Source organism: Giraffa tippelskirchi, chromosome 4 (assembly GCF_054371585.1).
Source record: "Giraffa tippelskirchi isolate mGirTip1 chromosome 4, T2T-mGirTip1v1.2.pri, whole genome shotgun sequence".
Lineage (NCBI taxonomy): Eukaryota > Metazoa > Chordata > Mammalia > Artiodactyla > Giraffidae > Giraffa > Giraffa tippelskirchi.
In genome coordinates this window covers 168,957,671-168,980,500 of record NC_137278.1, presented here as the reverse complement: position 1 = coordinate 168,980,500, position 22,830 = coordinate 168,957,671, and the positions used below count along the sequence as shown (strand labels likewise).

General features: G+C 42.1%; 1 protein-coding gene and 1 long non-coding RNA gene across 6 annotated transcripts in view; one reads left to right on the top strand and one right to left on the bottom strand.

The window, feature by feature from the left end:
- The window catches only part of LARGE1 (LARGE xylosyl- and glucuronyltransferase 1), a 607,716-nt gene extending 605,581 nt beyond the window's left edge, over positions 1–2,135 (top strand). For all 5 annotated transcript variants that reach the window (XM_081591375.1, XM_081591376.1, XM_081591374.1 and 2 more), the window contains one exon: positions 555–2,135. In XM_081591375.1, the coding sequence (XP_081447501.1) occupies positions 555–752 (198 nt within the window). In that variant the 3' untranslated portion in view covers positions 753–2,135. The remainder of the gene's footprint in view (positions 1–554) is intronic.
- The window catches only part of LOC145545947 (uncharacterized), a 59,054-nt gene continuing 37,556 nt past the window's right edge, over positions 1,333–22,830 (bottom strand). Inside the window, exon 2 of the long non-coding RNA XR_014082357.1 lies at positions 1,333–5,671. This is a non-coding gene — a long non-coding RNA (uncharacterized LOC145545947). The remainder of the gene's footprint in view (positions 5,672–22,830) is intronic.

Here is a 22,830-nt window from a genome sequence, read left to right as displayed (position 1 = left end):
CATGCAGATAAGGTGCAGCTATTCTACCCTGTAACTAAAAGAGTGATTTTCAGGCTATGTTTAATCATGAAACCCTTTCATTCATTCAGCTAATACTTGTTGAGCACCTGCCTCAAAAGAAATCTCCTACAGAATTCTAATAGATTAAACCAGAGGTCTGCAAAGCTTTTTCTCCAAAGGACCAGATAGTAAATTTAGGGGGATTTGTGGGGCCGGTAAGTTTCTTTTTGAGCTCCTCAATTCTGCCTTCGTAGTTCAGTTATAGACTGTACACTATAGGTGTGACTGTGGTAGTAGTCTCAAGGTAGAAGTATTACTTTCACTTTATAGATGAGAAAACTAAGGCTCAGAGAAGCCAGGTAATGTACCCAGGGTCATGGAGACAACCTTGAACTAACTGCCTTCATCCACGTGGTGATCCTGTCCATGGTGCTGCCCTGGTACTGGTGTCATTCACGACTTCCTTTGTTTAGTCAAGTAGCTGTCTGCTTGGGCGTTCATTATACATCACTGGGGGACTCGGCAGGTCTCAGCCTGCTCTTGTCTGCTTCCAGGAGTATGAATTCATCGTGCTGCCCAATGCGTACATGATCCACATGCCTCATGCCCCCAGCTTCGACATCACCAAGTTCCGATCCAACAAGCAATACCGCATCTGTCTCAAAACCCTGAAGGAAGAGTTTCAACAGGACATGTCCCGCCGCTACGGCTTTGCTGCCCTCAAATATCTCACGGCCGAGAACAACAGCTAGCACCAGGAAGCCCACCATGAGCAACAGACGTTCTGCAGGGGGAGAGCCACTTGCTATTTGGGGCCCAGCCTTCAAACTCAAATTGAGCATCGTTGTTTTGGTTTGTTTTTATCTGTCTCTTTGGCCCAGCTAAGCTGCCCTCATTATGGAGATCTGGGACAAGGATCCGGCCAACCCCGCTCTGGCCCATGATCTGTCATTCCCAGAGCAGGGGAAATCACCCATCTACACAGTCTCTCCAAGAATGGGACACAGAGGGTGAGAGGGAGCAAAGATGTTATTTTTCCACAAAGCCACACAACCAGGTCTTTGGGATGTTTTCATTGCTTTTTTTCCTTTTTCTTTTAAAGGGAAGGCAGGGTGCTGGGGGTTATCCATCCCAGGAAATAAAAGCAAAAATGTCTCTTTATCAGAGAAAACTTTCTTCTTCACCCTACCGTTTAACCGTGTATCCAAAAGGAGGGCACGCCAATGATCGAACCAGCTATTTGGGGAAACCCAATGGGGACATTGTACTTGACAGGACCTGGAGGTAGGATTGGTTGGCTCCTTATCCTCAAGGTCACTCTTGCTTTGTTTTGGGGGGGGGGTGTTTGTTTGTTTTGAATCTGGGAATCCCAAATAGAAAACCTGATCCTTTAAGGCTCTGAAGGAAAACCAGCTGCCTCAGCTAACATCCCTCGATTAGCAGTGGCTCAACCAAGAAGACAAGAGTCTTCAACCAGTATTTAAACATGGGTAGCCTTCTTCAGGATGGTTCTCAAGGCCCCATGACCTTAAATTTCCAACTGTTCAGAATCCAGGGGCTACAGAGGACTGTGGAAGTGCAAAGACCAGCTATTGTGCAGCTGGTCACATTTTCCTTGGGCAGTGACTGAGTCATGGGGACAGGGCTTTAAATGGATGGTTTCTGTGCACGTGAAAGATACGAACCTCTCAGGCCTTTAGAAGAACTTTCATTATTCAGTCCTGAAGATTCATGAGCCCGTTGGGAGAACTTTGGGAAGAATATGTGGGGCTCCTCTGTGTTCATGTCTGCTCTGCTGCGGCCGGGCCAAGGTCATGACCTCAGGCTCCCTTGGGGACCCATCCAAGGGTAGGCCAGCACCTTCACCATCACACAGACTGAGGGGACACTGGACTTTTTACCCATTTTCTTGAATCTTCAATATTAATGTTGTGTTTACATTGATGAGAACAAGAGTCAGGGCCCCACTCTGCCGGGCTGTTTGTATCGAGTTGCAGTGTGACCAGCAGGTGCTGCATCAATAAATGAAAGTACAGACTGTTTCTTCCTCACTCCCCTCCCACTCTCCTAAGGACCTGCCGGAAACACTTCAGTGTAGAGAGCAAAGTCGATAAACGGCAACTTTACACTTCTGACCTCCCGTTGTGTGTGCTCATCATTTGAACTTGAACTTCTTTTTCTCCCTACCTGAGATTAGATCTCATTTCACACCCGTGACCTCAAAGCAGTTTCCCACTGTCCATTTACCTTCCATCACAACATGGAAGCCAGGTGTTTTAGGTACCAGATGTGGGCCAGCAAGGTAAATCATGGCAGTTTATGACAATTATGAAATTATGAAACCCTGCGGCAGCCAGATTTATGAGAGCCCCTCAGTGTGTTACACACTCAAGTGCATTCGCTCAAGTTTACTACAAAACTTTAGGAAGACTGTTAGGACTAACTATCACACAGATATGTTGGGTTGACCAAAAAAATTGTTCAGGTTTTTGGTACGATCTTCTAGAAAAACCCGAACAAATTTTTTTAGCCAACCCAATACGTAAGTTCGTGTGTGTATTTATGTCTCATGAGTGTGTGTTTGTGTGTGTGTATATATATATCATGTACATATATTACGTATATGCAGGATTTGTTATTATGAACGTTATACATGAATACTGTAAAAAGTGAAACAACACAGAAGTATTCAAAGTTCATGTTAAATCCCCTTTTTCCATTGGTGCATGGGAGCCAGCTCATACCAGCTCACGAGAACTTATTGTGCACATCTCTTTCTTACTCCTATGTTCAGTAACATCACATTTGTAGCATGAAATCATCCATGATCATAGTAATTACACCATGGAAATCAGAAAACACCACAAATCAGGGCACCACCACCCTGAGAGCTGGTTGTTAAACATCTACTGGCAGACCACCTTTTCCTTTCCTTGTACATACACACACACAGTCTCTTTCTCAAACTTTCATATGCTGGTAGCTCTAATTCCTCAGTGTTGAAAATCAAATTTTAATTCCCTAAAACTTATTTTTTAAATTTTTCATGGCCCTTGAATCATGCCCAGCCACCTTGCTTTCACTTGCATTTCTATGAGTATGGTTGTGTCTACATAATTTGTTATCCGAAGTGGGTCACCTCTGAGAATGAAAGAAGGTGCTAATTACTTAGATACAACAGGTATAAATTGGGGGATGGTATTGCTTCACGTACACTGAATTTATTAAAGCCAGAATCTGACACTCCATACCAATAAGAGAAAATCCTATTTCCCCCAAAACAGGTGCCTGACACTCTGAAGCCAGTCTCACTTAAGGCTAGAGCTCAGATGTTGGCTGATGCCCAAGTTCAACACAGAGACTGCCAACCCAGTGGAGACTGAAGTCTGTAGAGCCAACAGCGTGAATTCCCAGAACTTATGTTGAGAGCAGTAGCTCATTGCCAGCCCCAGCTCCTGTGTGGGGAGCTGCAGCCACTTGGGCAGAAGCAATTGCTGCAGATGTAGATTCCTTCGTATCAGTTTCCTAGGGTAAAACAAGCTTATAAATGGGGCACACTGATGTTTTCATGCTTAAATAAGCCAATACCATCTTGGCTTTCAGCTGGGAGGAAGGAAAGGATTGTCTCATTCAGTTCCCATAATACTCAGTGTCCAAGAGAGCTGAGATTTATTGAGTAACCACTGTGCAAGGACCTTTGGCATGTATGAGCTCACTGAAGCCTTGCAGCAAAACAGCAAAGTGGATATCACTGTATATTGATGGGGAAACTGAGCTCTGGGAAATGAAGTAACTTCCCCAAATTCACATAGTCCATATATGGCAGAATCAAAATTTAAAACCCAAGCCTACCTGTTTAAATCCAAAGCCATGTAACCTGCAACGATGGCTCTCTTCCCCAATAAAAAAAAAGAAATGTACTAAATATTGTCAGAGGGCCTTCCCTGGTGGTCCAGGGCTTAAGAATTTACCTTCCAATGAAGGGGATGGGGGTTCAATCCCTGGTTGGGGAACTGAGATCCCACATGCCATGGGGCAACTAAGTCCAAGCGCCACAAACTACAGAGTCCACATGCCACAACTAGAGAAGCCCCCACACCACAACAAAGAATCCATGTGCCACAGCTTACTGACACAGCCATAAATAAATAAACATTTAAATATTGACAGAGGATTTGAATATTATGAGATTCCTGATCCTTCACCATCCCTCCAATAATGCACACAGCCTAGAGAGCAACCCTTCTTTAGATGCTCCAAAACTTGCAATGCTCACGGGCTTCTGAAAATTCATTTGAAAAAGGTCTGGGAAATCTATAACCATATATAGACAGCTGAGATCAACTCTAGGAGGGCAGTAATTGATTCCCTGCACACTTCTCCTGGGTTAGTTCCTAGATGGCGTGGCCCAGGTAGAAACACTTAAGTTTTCAGCTCCCCTTTGGACCTCATCAGCGTGCCGCTTCAAAGTCATCTCTCCGAATGCCTTGAGCTGATTTACAGAGGACATATTTGCTGAATTGACTAATAGCGTCTTTGTACCCCATCATGAAAGGACAGACCCTACTTTAATTCTGTTCCTTTCAAAGACTCTACTGTCTTTGAGTTAAGGCTTCATTTGTGGTCACCAGGCCTTTAGGGAGCTCTGTGTTAGTGGAAGAAACGTGATTAAAATCCCCTCTCAGATGCGGCCCCTGCACCCTCTTGCTGAAGATAATAAGAGCTGCCATTTACAGAGCCAAGACTTCTATGGGAGTTGGCACTGATGGCTCTTCACAGCAACATTATAATATAAGCAAGGTATTATTATCTCTATTATTTAGCTAATGGAACTGGTCCTGAAAGAAATTACATTACTTACCTTAATTCACACAGAGGTTGTTAAGGAGGTGCTGGAATTTGAACCAAAATCTGGCTGACATCTGAAACCCATGTTCTACTCTATGCTGCTATCTCCTCATACAATACTGAAATCAGCTTGGCTGATGGGCTTATACAGTTCTATCTTCATGTAGTTCATGACTGTATGCTTTTTTTTCCTCTTGCTTTTTAAATCCCAAGGATTTATTTTTCAGTCCAGTGTCATTAAAGTTTAGGATAGTCAGTTATCTACCAAATGCATTCTAAGAAGTTTCAGATCCAGAGAATCTAGTATCAAAGATACCTGTCTTTGTTTTCATTCATTTAACAAGAATGTTCTTAGTAAGTGTTCTCTAATTTCAAGGCATGATTGATTTTATCTGAAAGGAGACAGTGGGGCACCACAAAGATGTAGGGGTTCTGATTGTGAATATTTGATGGATTTAATTATTGGTTTATTACAACACATTCAATAGTCTCCAGAGACAGCATCTTCTGGAATGCAGCAGTGTCTGTCAGTCAGTAGGGAAGTGTTTCTCACTTGGTTCTCAGGTACCAAGACCATCTGGTCAATGAGGCTGGACACTGTCATGAAATGATTGACAGGGCTTGCTCAGAAGAGACTCCTCAACAGATTCCTGGGTAAGTAATGCTGCTATGGTTCCAAAGGAAAGAAGTCAAGGCTGTGGTAGCATCTTTATCACTTCTTCTGTGTTCCACACAACCAAGTATCTGCTCCATGATGGGCATGTGAATAGAATAGTAAGCCAGGCACAATCTATTTTCGTGTCACGTAGAATTATCTAGTTAACTGAAAAGTAAACAGACGATGCCAAGATGTCTCACCATGTTACATTCATGGAAACAGTTTATTTTTAAACTTACAGTGCAGAAGAGTGGCAAGAATAATACAAATGACTCGTATACCCTTATTTATTTTCACCCATTGTTAACATTTGGCCACATATGCTTCCTATCTCTGTCTATAATATTTTTTCTGAAACATTTCAGAGTAAATTGCATATGTCATGCCCCTTACATCCCAATATTTTAGCATGTATTTTTTAAATAAAGACATTCCCTTCTGTAACTGCAGTGCACTGATCAAATTTTAGCAATTTAACACTGATGCAGTACTATCATCTAACTCAGCCTACATTTAAAGTCTGCCAGTTGTTCTAGTAATGTTTCGTATCAGTAACACTTTTAATGTCCATCCCTTACCTCCACCCCGATCCCAAGACCCTGTCCAAGACATTACATTTTAGTTGCCCATAGTCTTTAATGAGGAACAATTCCTGGTTCTTTTCTGCACCTTACAACAAGGACATTTTTGAAGAGCACAGACAGTTGTCTTGCTAGCTTAGTGTTTTGAATGAGAAGTAGGTACATATATACAGGCAATTCAGAAAATAGATATGTATATATATGTGACTTTTTGAGTTCATTAATACTATATAGCACAAGATGTAACAAACATTTATGGCAGACGGTGCTGAAGAAGCTGGAACTCAGAAGGCTCCCCACCAGTGTGTACACATGTGTATTGCTGAGACAGTCACATGAGTGGCACCCTATAGCAGTGCACACTGTCACAGGACACTTCATTCACCCCATTCTGTTGCCTTATCACCTGACAATGGAAGTGATCATGTTCTACCTGCTTAAAGTTCTGTAGCAACTTTTAAGATATATCCACTAATTGAAATATTGTGTGTGTTCTGATGAGTGCATGTTATGTGCAGATATAAATGTGAGCCTTTTGGATTTTTTAAGCTTCCCAGATCTACAAGAAAAAGGTAAAACAACAGTTCTAGACCTTTTCTTGACTTCATTATATAGGAGCCCACATTACCTATCTCACTAATGTTTCCACTCTCCCCAAAGATTATTTAACATTTAGGTAGAACTGAGCAACTTGATTTTCTTCCCAAGAATATTATGATAAATATTTAGTATTCAGACCTTTCATGGATTAGAAACTAAGTGAGAGAAGACACTTTTACCCCCATGACACTAACACCCATGAAAGAAAAGGGCCAAGAGTTCTCTTTGTGTAGACTGGCTTAGCAATCTGGCCTCAAAACAAAGCGCTGATCCTCAGAAGTCTCAGAAATGCCTCTGTTTTCTTGCTGGTCCATGGTCACTGCACCACACAAAGCTAGTCACTCTCAGATTCCAAAATTCCAGAAACACCTCCATAAGTGATGCACTCTGTAGTCAAGTGCATCCTATATACATTATGGAACAAATGGCAGCTCTGAGCTTGGACATTTCATCAACTCTGAGTTATTTAGAACATAAAACCTACAAACATAAAAACCTTTGTCTAATCCAACAGAAAAGGCTCATGAAAACCCTATTTAATCACATCTTCCCACAACCAATCTGCTGTGAAGATTCTAATGGTGCTCAGAGCCACCTGCAACCAACCACTGCTACCATTGATGGAGCACTGATGTGTTGGTGGGCTAGATCTGTTGCTTCTCTTGCCTGTTGGAATCCCATAAGAGGTGAGATTATTCTTTTCATAAATGAGGAAACAGGATCAGTGAAATGAAGTAGTTCAGGAGCTACATCTCAAACACTATTTTTCTGACTCCTAGGACTGTCCTCTGCAGTTTTAGTGGATGGAAGTGACATGAGTATGGGATGTGAGGACAAAGAGAATGAGGAGACATGTGGTCTCCCTCCCTAAAGTTCTTTCCTAATGCTGCTTGGTAGTCAGAAACTATTCTCAGCAATGCAGGTAAAGGTGAGTCCAGAACTGGGGGAAGGAGCAGGATGGAATAAACATTTGCTGAACAATATACAATATACATGATTTTATTTTATCTGCAATAGAAAGTATGGTGTGGGTATTATCCCCATTTTAAAGATAAGGGAACTGAAACTCAGAGAGGTAAAATGCGAGTCCTGAAAACTGAACCCAGGGCTATGTGCCCTGTGGATTACAACCTTGTCAGTTACCTGCACAGTTTCCCAAGGATTCAGATAAACACGAGATTATAGGATCTTCACTTTTGAAACAACCTTAGTAGTAACAATAAGCCTAGTCTTTAGGATATCTTTTTTTTTTTTTGCCCACACCAGTGCTTCTCAAAACTTTAATGAATCACTTGTGAGGATCTTAAAACCTGATTCACTACATGCAGCCTGAAATTCGGCATTTCTAACAAACTCCCATGTGGTACACTGGCTGCTGGTCCACAGACCACACATAATACGATCTCTACATAGTTTTAAGAATCAATCAGCTATTCCCAGATATTTATGAAGCCCTGATTGCATGTCCAGAGTCATCACTAGATACTGTAGAAACCCCAACTCAAGTGATTGGTTCAGTATTTAAGAAATATTACTAGGCCAGGAGCCCTGTATTTTCATTTTGCACTAGGTCCCACAGATTATTATCTTCACTGGTGGCTCAGACAGTAAAGAATCTGCCTGCAATGCAGGAGACCCGGGTTTGATCCACATGTAGAGCCACCCAAAACATATGGGTCATGGTGGAGAGTTCTAACAAAATGATCCACTGGAGAAGGGAATGGCAAACCATTTCAGCATTCTTGCCTTGAGAACCCCATGAACAGTATGAAAAGTCAAAATGATATGACACTGAAAGATGAAGCCCGCAGGTCTGTAGAATTCCAAATGCTACTGGAGAAGAGTGGAGAAGTATCTCCAGAAAGGAAGAAGAGGCTGAATGAAAGCAGAAATGATGCCCAGTTGTGGATGTATCTGATGGTGAAAGTAAAGTCCAATGCTGTAAAGAACAATATTGCATGAGAACCTGGAATGTTATGTCCATGAATCAAGATAAATTGTAAGTGGTCAAACAGGAGATGGCAAGGGTGAACATCAACATTTTAGGAATCAGTGAACTGAAATGGATGGGAATGGCAAATTTAATTCAGATGACCATTATATCTACTACTGTGGGCAAGAATCCCTTATAATAAATGTCATAGTCAACAAAAGGTCTAAAATGCAGTACTTGGGTGCACTCTCAAAAATGACAGAATTGATCTCAGTTCATTTCCAAGCAAACCATTCAAAATCAGAGTAATCCAAGTTTATGCCCCAACCAGTAATGCTGAAGAAGCTAAAGTTGAACGGTTCTATGAAGGCCTATAAGACCTTACAGAACTAACACCAAAAAAAAGATGTCCTTTTCATCATGGGGGCTGGATCTTGATCTCATAGGAGATCAAGAGATACCTGGAGTAACAGACAAGTTTGGCCTTGGAGTACAAAATGAAGTAGGAAAAAGGCTAACAGAGTTTTGCCAAAAGAACACACTGATCATAGCAAGCACCCTTTTCCAGCAACACAAGAGATGACTGTACACGTGGACATCACCAGATGGTAATACCGAAATCAGATTGATTACATTATTTGTAGCCAAAGATGGAGAAGCTCTATATAGTCAGCAAAAACAAGACTGGGAACTGACTGTGGCTCAGATTATCAGCTCCTTATTGCAAAATTCAGCCTCAAATTGAAGAATGTAGGAAAAGCCACTAGGCCTTTCAGGTATGACCTAAATTAAATCCCTTATGATTATACAGTGGTAGTGACAAATAGATTCAAAGGATTAGATATGATAGAGTGACTGAAGAACTTCCTTATGAACAGAGGTTCATAAAATTGTATAGGAGATGGTGACCAAAGCCATCCCCAAGAAAAAGAAATGCAAAAAGGCAAAATGGTTGTCTGAGGAGGCTTTTCAAACAGCTGAGAAAAAAAGAGAAGCAAAAGGCAAAGGAGAAAAGGAAAAATATTATCATCTGAATGCAGAGTTCCAAAGAAAAGCAAGGAGAGATAAGAAAACCTTCCTAAGTGAACAATGCAAAGGAATAGAGGAAAACAATAAAATGGGAAAGACTAGAGATTTCTTAAAGAAAATTAGAGATATCAAGGGAACATTTCATGAAACGATGGGAACAATAAAGGACAGAAACCATAAAGACCCAACAAAAGAAGGAGATACCAAGAAGAGGTGGCAAGAATACACAGAAGAACTGTATAAAAAGGGTCTTTATGATCCAGATAACCACAATGGTGTGATCACTCACCTAGAGCCAGACATCCTGGAGTACAAAGTCAAATGGGCCTTAGGAAGAATTACCACAAACAAAGATAGTGGAGGTGGTGGAGTTCCAACTGATCTATTTCAAATCCTAAAAGATGATGCTGTTAACGTGCTGCAGTCAGTATTTGGAAATTTGGAAAATACGGAAAACTCAGCAGTGGCCACAGGACTGGAAAAAGTCAGTTTTTATTCTAATACCAAAGAAGGGCAATGCCAAAGAATGTTCAAACTACCACACAGTTGCACTCATTTCACATGCTAGCAAGGTAATGCTCAAAACCCTTCAAGTCAGGCTTCAATAGTATGTGAACTGAAAACGTCCTAGATGTATAAGCTGGATTTAGAAAAGGCAGAGGAACCAGAGATCAAATTGCCAACATTCACTGGATCATAGAAAAAGCAAGGGAATTCCAGAAAAACACCTGCTTCTGCTTCATTGACTATGCTGAAGGCTTTGACTCTGTGGATCACAACAAACCATGGAAAATTCTTAAAGAGATGGGAATACTAGACCACCTGACCTGCCTCCTGAGAAACCTGTATGCAGGTCAAGAAGCAACAATTAGAACCAGACATGGAACAACAGACTGGTTCCAAATTGGGAAATGAGTACGTCAAGGCTGTACATATGTCACCCTACTTATTTAACTTATATGCAGAGTACATCATGAGAAATGCCAGGCTGGATGAAGCACAAACTGGAATCAAGATTCCTGGGAGAAATATCAACAACCTCAGATATGCAGATGACACTACCCTTATGGCAGAAAGCGAAGAGAAACTAAAGAGCCTCTTGATGAAGGTGAAAGAGGAGAGTGAAAAAGCTGACTTAAAACTCAGCATTCAAAAAATTAAGATCATGGCATCCAGTCCCATCACTGCATGGCAAATAGATGAGGAATCATTGGAAACAGTGAGAGACTATTTTCTTGGGCTCCAAAATCACTGCAGATGGTGACTGCAGCCATGAAATTAAAAGGTGCTTACTTCTTGGCACTAAAGCTACGACAAATCTCAACAGCATATTAAAAGGCAGAGTAATCAATTTGCCAACAAAAGTCTGTATAGTCAAAGCTATGGTTTTTCCAGTAGTCATGTATGGAGGTGAGAGTTGGACCATAAAAAAGGCTGCGTGCTGAAGAACTGATGCTTTCAAACTGTGGTGCTGGAGAAGACTCTTGAGATTCCCTTGGACAGCAAGGAGTACAAACCAGTCAATCCTAAAAGAAATAAACCCTGAATATTCATTGGAAGGACTGGTGCTGAAGCCACAGCTCCAATACTTTGACCACCTGATATGAAGAGCCAACTCCTTGTAAAAGACTCTGATTTTGGAAAAGGTTGAGGGCAGGAAAGGAGGGTGACGGAGGATGAGATGGTTTGATGGCACCATCGACTCAATGGACATGAGATTGAGCAAATTCCAGCAGATAGTGAAGGACACAGAAGCCTGGTGTACTGCAGTCCATGGGGTTGCAAAGAGTCAGACACAATTGAGCCACTTAACAACGAACACCACAGATTACGTATTAATAGTTGGTCCTGCATATGTGGTAAGTAATGGGAATAAACTCACAGAAGAGCTCTGTCTGCATACTATTTATGGAACTTTATGATTTCCACCAATCACTGAATATGAGGGGCCATGGGCTCAGGAAAAGAGCAGCTCCAGTAGACAGAGAGGAGATGGACACTGCTTTGTGGTCTTCCTCCTGGCAGCAGGAGAAAGCAGCAGTCTGAGGGCCTGGGAATGGGCAAGACAGACAGGACTAAGGCACCTCCACTGGTCTACAGAGACCTGCCTGTCCTACCTACCTGACATGACATAGAAAATCTACCATTAGAACTTTAAAATAATGTTAATAGGGTTCAGCAACTGAGGTTTCCCTGGTGGCTCAGTGCTAAAGAATTTACCTGCCATTGCAGGAAGAGATGGGTTCGATTCCTGCTCTGGGAAGATCCTACATGCCTCAAAGCAACTAAGCTCATGTGCCACAACTACTCAGCCTGTGCTCTAGAGCCCAGGAGTCACAACTACTGAGCCCAAGAGCCACAACTACTGAAGCCTAAAGGCCCTAGAGCCCATGCTCTGTAACAAGAGAAGCCACTGCAATGAGAAGCCAGCACACTGCAACTAGAGGGTAGCCCCCACTTGCCACAACTGGACAAAAGTCCATGAAGCAATGAAAACACAGTACTGCCCAAAATAAATACTTTAACAGATCTCATTTTGAATCAAGGATTCACTGCTTCCCAGCTAGTTATTGCACCTCTCTGAGCCTCCATGTCCTCATTTGCAAAGTGACAATGCTAAGGATTCCTACCTTCCAGGACTAAGAATTTTATGTGAAATAGTACCTGGGTCATAGTAGGTACACATAGAGTTGATCCTTTCTTTTCCTTTTATCTTCCCTGTGGTTTCCTGTCCCTTTCATGGATGTTTCCTCTGCAAATCCTTGCAGGAAAGAAAGGTCTTTAAGTTTGGACTCTGAGAACCATCAAGAGTGTGGAGGTGAGAGAGAGAAGAGAAGGGTAGAGCAGTGAGAGACCTGGGATGGGAGGGAGCAGGATACAGGGATACCAGGAAGTAGAGAGGGCAGGACAAGATACACAGAAGAGGAAAAACAGAGACCCAACCCCAACTGCCTCTTGTATTTTTAATTACAGTCCCTCCTAGTGTTCCATCACTTTACACTTCTTGTATACATTGTCCCATCTGCCTCACAGATCAGCCCCGAGATAAAGGCAGTGTGTGTATTTTTAACCTGATTTTCCAAATGAGGAAGTTAAAGCTTAGAGTGGTTAACCAGAGTGCCCACGTCATACATAAGAAACAGGGTCGGCACCGGAACTCAGGCCTGACTCCAAGCCCTGTGCTCTTAAGATAACTCTTTGATGAGCCATCATCAAGAGAGGAGCAGCTGGAGAGAACGTTAGGTCCAAGCAATTCATCAAAAACCCACTCTCAGAACTTGTCAGGGTTGGCAGGGGGCTTATGAAAGGGAAAATAAAAGGCTCTGGTGGGCTGGAGGTTAACAAATACAGGAAGCAAAGGTTGAAGAGCTTATAATAAGTCATCCACAGATTTTCTTCAGAATTCCTGGTTGACTGAACAACAACAACAACAACAAAAGTGGGCAGGCAAAAAACAGACAGCAGACGTGGCTCTACATTACAGACAGGAGAGAATGCATGGGCATTAAGCAGCTGCCATGTCCTGGTCCTGTGCTGGATGCAGGACCTTCATCATCTCATTTCATCCTCAACCAGCCCCGGGACACAGATGCTGTGATCCTCTTTTCTGTGCATGGGAAGTAAGGGTCATGGACGGGAAGCATGGGGACTTCCCTGGTGGTTCCCTGGTTGAGAATTCACCTTCCAGTGCAGGGGACATGGGTTTGATCCCTGGTCAGGGAACTAAGATCCCACATCCTGTGGGGCAGGTAAGCCAGTGCATCGCAACTACTGAACCCAGGTGCTCTGGAGCCCACATGCCACAATGAGACAGAAGCCCTTATACCACAATGAAGACCCCACGTGTGGCAACTAAGAGCCAATGCAGCCACACAAATAAATAATTAAAAAAACAAAAAGATGGTGAAGCAAAAGCCCACAGTCTTGCAGCTGGTAAAGGATGCATCAGGGCAATTAACTCAGGTGTGCCAGGCTCCAGAATCCTTGCCATTCCACCAACATAAGTCCCAAGAAGACCAGAGGGATGTCACATGGGATTTCTCAGAAGGGAATGAAAGAAACCAGTCTGAGGAAGAGGTTTTAAAATATTGCTTTCAGTCACTAAATCATGTCCAACTCTTGCAACCCCATGGATCATAGCCCACTAGGTTCCTCTGTCCATAGGATCTCCCAGGCAAGAATACTAGAGTGGATTGCCATTTCCTTCTCCAGAGCATCTTCCCAACCCAGGGACTGAACCCACATCTCCTGCATTGTCAGGCAGATTCTTTACCACTGAGCCACCTGGCAAGCCCTTTAAAATGTAGGTTTTGTTATTATTTAGGAATGGTGAGGCCAATAGATTAGGAGATGGTTGTCACAGAAAATAGAGTTTGTTATTCACAGTTCCCAAGAGGAGGAGACTAGCGCACCACCTCAGGGCCATGTGGGGAAGTAGCAGGACTAGTCCAGAGGCAGAAGGAATAGGAGAAAAATGTGGACAAGAGGCCCTGCTGTGGTTTCCAGGGAAGGAACATGTGAGACAGGCTAAGCAGGCTTAGGGTTGGCTAGTTAAAATTTCAGCAGGCTCTAGGTGAAGGGCTTTCTCTTCTTGTCTGGTACCTAACCCTGCAGTGACTGCTGCAGAGAAGTGGCTCAGTGTCAGAGCTTGATAAAGGAGGCAACAGGAGAAGTGAACTTTGCATTGGCTGACTTGCATATGGAAGATGAGCTCTGGGAGGGGCCATCTCTCCAGGGTCAACAAAGCCCCAGGTGTTGGACACACATGGTTCTTACAGAAGAGCAATGTTTAACCAGGCAAACAGGTTACACCACAAAACTTCAAAGTAGCTAATAATGGTGCTCCAGGGAACTAGAGAGTGGGACTTCACAACACCAGGAAAGACCTCTCGGTTGCACTGCCATTATTTGGAGAAAGAAGGATGGGCATTATTTTCAGCTTCCTGACAGCAAGTGATTGCAGATCAAATGATCCAAGAGGATAAACTAATTGTAATTAAATGAGATTAATCAAAATAAGCTCTGTTATCTCTGTATCAGGAATGTCAAGACATTGTTTGCTAAAATGAAAAAGTGCATATGAAGCAGGTGTGTGTGTGTGTGTGTGTGTACAGTGTTCACACAAATCAGGATTGGAAATAAAGAGAGGGCATTTGACTGCCTAGGCAGGCAGGGAAATAGAATGAAGCAAGGAAGGAATGTTCTTTCAAGTTTATTTTTTGCCCTTTGGATGGTTTCTGGATATAAATAGAAATTGAATCTGCCTCCTCTATTACTTATCCTTTAACATTATTTGACAGTGCGATTAAAGGTAAGGAATAGAAATAGGAATCAGATAAACTTTGCAATATTTCTAGGATAAAGATAAAGTTTCTTATCATGGCTTATAGGGTGCTGCAGGCTCCAACCTCCACCTCCGTTTCTAACCTCATCTCACACCACACTCTACCCCACTGCCTAAAATGCCCTTGCTCCTACATCAGCTGCCTATCACTCTTTCATTCTCGGCTTTAGCACCATTCCATCAAGAAAGTGTTCACTTGAGAAGTCACAAAGAAAAAGACAAATACCATATGATATATGTGGAAACTAGAATATGACACAAATGAACTTATCTACAAAATAGAAACAGACTCAGACATAGGAAACAGACTTGCGGTTGCCAATGGGGAAAGCTGTGGGAGGGATAAATTGGGAGCGTGGAATTAACAGATACAAACTACAATATGTAAAATATAAACAACAAGGTCATAATTTATAGCTCAGGGAACTATATTCAATACATAATGGAAAAGTATATGAAAAAGAATACATATATATAAATGTATAACTGAATCACTTTGTTTTATACCAGAAACACAACATTGTAAATCAACTATACTTCAATTTTAAAAAGGATAAAAAAAAAATCCTACCAACAGAGAAAAACAAAGTGTTTATTGAGTTCCCTGCTCAAATCAAACCCCCAAACTATGTTCTCAAAGCACCAACAACTTCTCCCTTGCAACATCTGTCACAGCTGAGTTTCACACTTGTTTATGTAATGATTTGTTCAGTAAGGTTGACCCGAGGCTGTAGGCTCTAGAGGTAGGTAAGAACTGAAACTGTTTTTATTCAAGATCCTAACAGGTAGGAGGTCCTAAATAGATACTTGTTAGATGAGTAAACACATGAATGATCTTGCATTCTCTTCCCAGACCCATCTCTGTACAGCTCCTCATTCTTGAATAAGTAATTCCCCCAGCTACTGGCCTCCTTTATCTGTAATATGAAAGAATTGATTGGAATGGTTTCTAAAGTTGCTCCTGGTCTGATGCTGTGAAGGGCTGTTTAAAGGCTTTCTGTGTCCTGGAAGGAGCAGTTTTATTTCCTCTTCCTGGTAAGGAGAAAGGGACTTCTTTCAGGTGTGGGAAGGCTGCAGGGAGAGACGGCACTCAAAATGTTGAAGGGTGATCATGGGAAGTCTCACTGAGAGGGTCAGAGACTTGAAGGAAGTGTGTGAGTGAGACATGTGGACATCTGGGCAATAGCAGATGCAAAGGCCCAGAGGCAAGAGAATCCTTGGCAGCCTAGAGGACTGGCAAGATGGCAAGATGCGTGGGAGCAGAGCAGACTAGGGAAGAGTAACAAGCAAGGAGGACCAGGAAGTAAGGGTGGGAGAGGACAAACACACAGGGCCTGTGGGGCCATTGTGAGCCTGGCTTTCACACAGAGTGGGTTGAGAAACCATTGGAGGGCTCTGGGCAGAGGAGTAACATGAACATAAGACCTACCTGGGTTCCTGGATAACAGTGAAAAGATGAGTTATTGTAAATTGAGGTTATATTGTCTACAGGTGTAAATTCCCTGGAGTTCCATGTCCATAAATTCATGTCATGCCATAAAAAGACTGCAATTGCTGAAGAAAACAAACACCAGTATATGTCATTGAAAAAGATGCCCTTGGAATTCCAGCTACTCATTCCTTCACCTCTCTTTCCAATAGTGTAAACAAACACTGGATGGATCTCGAGTTTGTCATACAGAGTGAAGTCATAAAGAGAAACATAAATATCACATATTAATGTATATATGTGGAATCTAAAAAAAAGTGGTATTAAGGAACCTATTTGCAGGGCAGAAACAGACACAGACATAAAGAACAGACTTGTGGACACAGGGTGGAAAGGGGGGATGGGATGAATTGGGAGGTCAGGATTGACATATATACACAACCACGTGTTAAATAGCTAGCGAGTGGGAAGCTGCTGTACAGCACAGGGAGCTCAGCTCAGTACTCTGTAATGACCTAGAGGGTGAGAGGGAGACTCAAGAGGGAGGGGATATATGTATACATATAGCTTATTCACTTCATTGAACAGAAGAAACTAACATAACATTATAAAGCAATCATACTTCAATTTTAAAAAACAGCTTTGGAGTAAACCTAGGACTTTAATTTTGTCTCTGAACGTTATCAACTATGAGGCCTTGAACTTAAGTTATCACTTAAATTCCAGGAACCTGGTCTACAAAATGAACACAGAAATAGATCTTAATACATGCTTCACTGGGCTAATGAAAGAGTTAAGTGAAAGTGCACATGTAATATCCTTCCAATAGTACTTGGGTCATATTTGGTGCTCAGAAGATCCTAGTTTCCTTTCCTCTCCTTTTTGCATGACTTGAACAATTCTCCATATGGGAATGGCAGACTGGGGCTTGGGGCATGTAAAGATCATGACAATAATATACATTTGACTAGAAATGAATTATGTTCCTAAACACTCGTACCAGACAATTTGGTGAGCTATCCAGAAGAGAGAAAAGCATCTCCATTTTATAGATGGAAAGAGTAAAATCCAGCAAGTTAGAGAGGCTTCTGTGGGATCACAGAGTGAATAAATGGCAAAGCAGGGGGTTTGAGTTTTACACTCCAGTGCCCATTTCTGTGTTCTTTCCAGCTACTTCTCTCCAGTGTTTGGCTTCAGTTTGTTTGAACAGTCAACCAATTTCCAAAAGTGCTGGGATCTGTGAAAGGTTTAAATAACAAAGGCAGTCCCCATAGGTGTTATCCACACTATGCCTAAGAATCTCTTCTCATATACTCCAGATGTATAAAAACCACATTTGAAAGATTCAAGGAGCCACGCATCTCTTGGTAGATTAATTCTGCGGGAGAATTACAGCTGATAAATTCTTGGCTCGCCTTGCTGACAGTTCCCTGCTCAGCTGGTAGAGGAAGCAGCAAGAACTGCCATTCTGGACTGGATTTAGATCAATAAGGAACCACTGACTGCTTGTCTGGCAATGACACTGAAAGAAACAGATCAGCGTGGGGTAAAGGAAGAAGCCCCACCACTCACCTCCTGGGCTCTAAACTTTGATAACGCAGATGTCAAAAGTGTGGCAAAAAAATGGACATGATCCCAGAAACTGACTCTTCAAAAAAGCAAAACACTTAAGATAGAAGACCCTAAAAATGAAATTTGACAATCTAATTTAAAATATTCCTAGCCAGAGATGAAAGAAAGAGACATCTTAAGAAATTAATACAGCTGCCTAGGTGGGGTCTATGTCTTAGGTAGGGTCCTTTTGGGCAGAAACAACAAATCACTTTGAATTAAGTTTAGAAGAATCAAATAAAGAGGAATACATTAAAAGGATTCTGGGAAATATCACAAAATCCAAGGGCAGATAAGCCCCTTTAGTGTTTCTGGATTTCAAACAATAAACTCAGATATGCAAGAAATATTGCATCAATGTACATCTGGTTGTGGTTCTCCCATTTGCCAGGTTGAAGGGATATAAAATCTTGGTTATCTGGGGGATATCCTTGCCCATCTTTGTCCATGGGGCACCAGGAAAGAGAGAAGGTCTCTCTGGTCTTTGGTTAGCAGTTCTCTCTCAGTTTCCATCTGTTGTTCTATTTTTTTCCTATTGTCCTAGTTATTTTTCCATCATCCCAGTCTGAACTTCAGGTCTGGAAACTGTTACTTCCTTGCTGAATCAGATAGGATTCGATATGGCTATATATAAAACTTAAAAACAAAATAGCAATGGCTTAAGATAGAAGTCTAAGAGCTTCCCTGATGGCTCAGCAGGTAAAGAACCAGCCTGTGTTGCAGGAGACCCAGGTTTGATTCCTGGGTCAGGAAGAGCCCCTGGAGAAGGAAACATAACCCATCCCCGTACTCTTGCCCCAAAAAAGTCTATTTCCCTCTCATATGGAAAAAAAGGAAATCTAGCCACTTTCACAGGGATGACAAGCTAAAATTTGGCATTCTCTTCCTGAATAAGAAAAAAAGAGTGGAAATTGGGAAGCTGCTAGCAGTCTGACATCCCTGCCGTCCTCTGGGCCTAGGGACTTCTAGTGAAATTTAGAGCAGAGTCCTGCTTTCCCAGCTTCATGAAGAAGGCAGTGCTCCCCTCTGAGGCTCAGCCCACCCTAGACACTGCTTCAGAGTACTGCACAAACTGCTGCTCTGCCAGGCCATCCTAATCTCTACTCTCTACATGGTCTGCTCCTCCCAACACACACAGTATCCTACATGGTGCTCCTCTCCCTCATTTCATCCTCTGGGGTACTGTTCTTCAATTAGTTTGGGTCTTCGGGGAAAAAAAAAACTGTGATAATAAAAATAACTTGCACTTATTAGTTCCTTTATGACATGATGATGATTGTTCTAAGAATGTTATGTTTTTACTTAATTTAATTGTCACACTATCACCATGAGGTAGGCACCATTATCTCTAACTTACAGACGGGACAACAGGAAGATTAAGTCATTTGCCTGGGTTCACAGCCAGAAAGTGACGCAAGATCTTCTAAATTAGATGGCCCAGGTGGAGAACACTTGCTATTATTCACCACCCTATACTTCTTCGGTGTGTTATCTTTAGGCAACTCTTGCTTTCTACCCTATAATATGAACAGCCAAGGGAACAGCTGTAATCCAGCGACCACCTCATAGTGGGAGCCGGGACACACAGAAATACAAATTGAAGTTTCAAAAAATAATCCTGCCATAATTTGCTCTATATAAGTGAAACTAGCTCAGTCATGTCTGACTCTTTGTGACTCCACGGACTGTAGTCCGTCAGGCTCCTCTGTCCATGGGATTTCCCAGGCAAAAATATTGGAGTGGGTTGCCATTCCCTTCTCCAGGGGATCTTCCCGACCCAGGGATTGAACCCAGGTCTCCTGCATTACAGGCAGACTATTTACCATCTGAGCCACCAGGGAAGCCATGATTTGCTAGGACCTGGAAAGGCATCAGGAGCTTGTCTCCTTGGTTCACTGTCTGTATGTCATCCTGTAGATCATTTTCCTCTCTTACCAGTTCATTGTGTACAGTCCAATTACGCTGCATTTCACAACCTCTGAGGTCCCAATCTTTCCATTCAAGCAGTCAACCCAGACTAAAAGACCCACTCTTTCTCAGCTCCAAATTGCTGGGAGAAAGAGTTTGATTCCTTAGGTGTCCATCCTTTGTCCAGTCTGCAGTCAAGAGGGATGATGACCTCACACCAACCCTACATCTGGTGGTAGGCTCAGAGAAAGAGAGTGACCTCAAAAAGAATCTCCTAGGTTCTGTTTTCTTAAATAGAAGTATCTGTACAAAATCGGGAGAAAGGGAATCATAGCCAAACAACAAAGACAAATTATTGAACCCAAAAGAATTTTGCCAGGAAAAGCAGAGGTTGACATAGTTGTAAATAATACAACAAAGCAAACAAAGAAAGGAACAGACTCACTTCTTCAAGGCAGATATTAGAATGTATCACATGAAACAGAGAAAAGTAAATGATTCAAGTCCTACTTTGCTTCACTGCCAAGGGGAATAATTCTAACAATAAATGGTAGAAAAACTCTTTAAAAGGACACTTCCCCGAAGATAAATGATAATAAAAGAGCATTTAACGTACTTTAAATTCCCAGGACCAGAATAATTACATCTCAGGGCACAAAATGTATTAATAAAATGTATCTCTGTTGATGTAGTCAACATTTCTGATCTTTAAGAAATGATGGAGAAGGAGAGTTAGGCTGGAAGACTGGGGGAAGGTAAATGTCATTCTGTTTTACCAATAAGGTAAAAAAGAGGACTTTTAGAAATAACTATTAATGTTTTTGAAATTAGAACAAGAAAAAAAAAACTGAAGGAAACACCATTAAAAATATGGTTTATAAGCATTTAAAAACTTTAAAAGATTATTAGGAACTAGAAAAAATAAATTATGATTAATTTATTCATTTGTCAAACATCTATTGAGTATGTAATACATATGTCGACTGAAAAAACTCACAACCTAAAAGTTGAGAATTATGTTTTATTTGGTGAACTCGCTGAGGACTTAAGCCCAGAAGGTAGCCTCTCAGATAGCTCTGTGGGACAGCTCTGAAGAGGTGAAGGAGGAACCAGGATATATAGGAGTTTTTACAAAATAACAGGTAGTCAAAGAGTACTGGTAATTAAAGAAAACTAGACACTTCAAGTTAATGAATTTAATCCTTTTCTGCATATAGGAAGATGCAAGAATCTGGGCTTTACCTTTGATGTGCTCCTTAACTATATATAGGGCCAGGATCCTACTTTTCTCCATCCTGAAGCCCCTCAGGTGCACAGTAGAGGCAGCTGCAGTGGCTGATGGCTTGATGGCTGCAACATCATTTGTTTACTGATATGGCAGGGGTCAGTTTTCATCTACATGTGCCAGACAGAGAAGTTATAAAAATATATAACTTGGACTTCCCTGGTGGTCCAGTCCAGTCAATCCTAAAGGAAATCAGTCCTGAATATTCATTGGAAGGACTGATGCTGAACCTGAAGCTCCAATACTTTGGCCACCTGAGGAGAAGAACTGACTTCTTAGAAAAGACTCTGTTGCTGGGAAAGATTGAAGGCAGGAGGGGAAGGGGACGACAGAGGATGAGATGGTTGGATGGCATCACTGACTCGATGGACATGAGTTTGAGCAAGCTCTGGGAGTTGGTGATGGACAGGGAAGCCTGGCTTGCTGCAGTTCATGAGGTCACAAAGAGTTGGACATGACTGAGCGACTGAACTGAACTGGTGGTCCAGTGGTTAAGAATCCACCTGCCAATGCAGGGGACACTGGTTTGATCCCTAATCCAGGAAGATTCCACATGCCATGGGAGAACTAAACCCATGCACCACAACTATTGAAGCCCAAGTGCTCTAGAGCCCATGATCTGCAACAAGAGAAACCACAGCAATGAGAAGCTCCAGCCTGCTGCAACTAGAAAAAGCCTGTGTACAGCAAAGAAGACCTAGCCAAATAAATAAACTAATTCTTTAATATATATATGTGTGTGTACACACACACATAGATATGATGATTTCTAAATGTGGTGCTGGAGAAGACTCTTGAGAGTCCCTTGGACTGCAAGATCAAACTAGTCAATCATAAAGGAAATCAACCTTGAATATTCATTGGAAGGACTGATGCTGAAGCTCAAGCTCCAATACTTTGGCCACCTGATGCAAAGAGCTGACTCACTGGAAAAGACCCTGATGCTGGGAAAGGTTGAAGGCAGGAGAAGGGGGTGACAGAGGATAAGATGGTTGGATGGCATCATTGATTAAATGGACATGAGTTTGAGCAAACTCAGGGACATAGTGAAGGACAGGGAGGCCTGAGGTGCTGTAGCTCATGGGGTTGTAAAGAGTTGGACACGACTGAGCAACTGAACAACAATATCTATCTATCTATCTATCTATCTATCTATCTATCTATCTATCTATCTATCTATATATCTTTACTATCAGCTTAGTACCATTTTCCTAGCAAAAATTCAGAACTAGCCTCATTATATTTTTTGATACTTTTACTAGTTTGGTAGGGATACATTTAAATTCCAGTAAGCCCTTTGAAATGGACTCTGATAGCTTATGGACAAGATGAGGATATATGGACTGACTGCTGCTGCTGCTGCTGCTAAGTCGCTTCAGTCGTGTCCGACTCTTAGCGACCCCATGGACTGTAGCCTACCAGGCTCCTCCATCCATGGGATTTTCCAGGCAAGAGTACTGGAGTGGGGTGCCATTGCCTTCTCCGTATGGACTGACTGGTATTTGTTAAATCACCATAAAGAAAGGCTGTTGACTACTTGTCAGCCTTACCACAGTGAACTTCTCTGAGGCCCAGGCATATTGTTTCCCAGCTGATGGGGACAA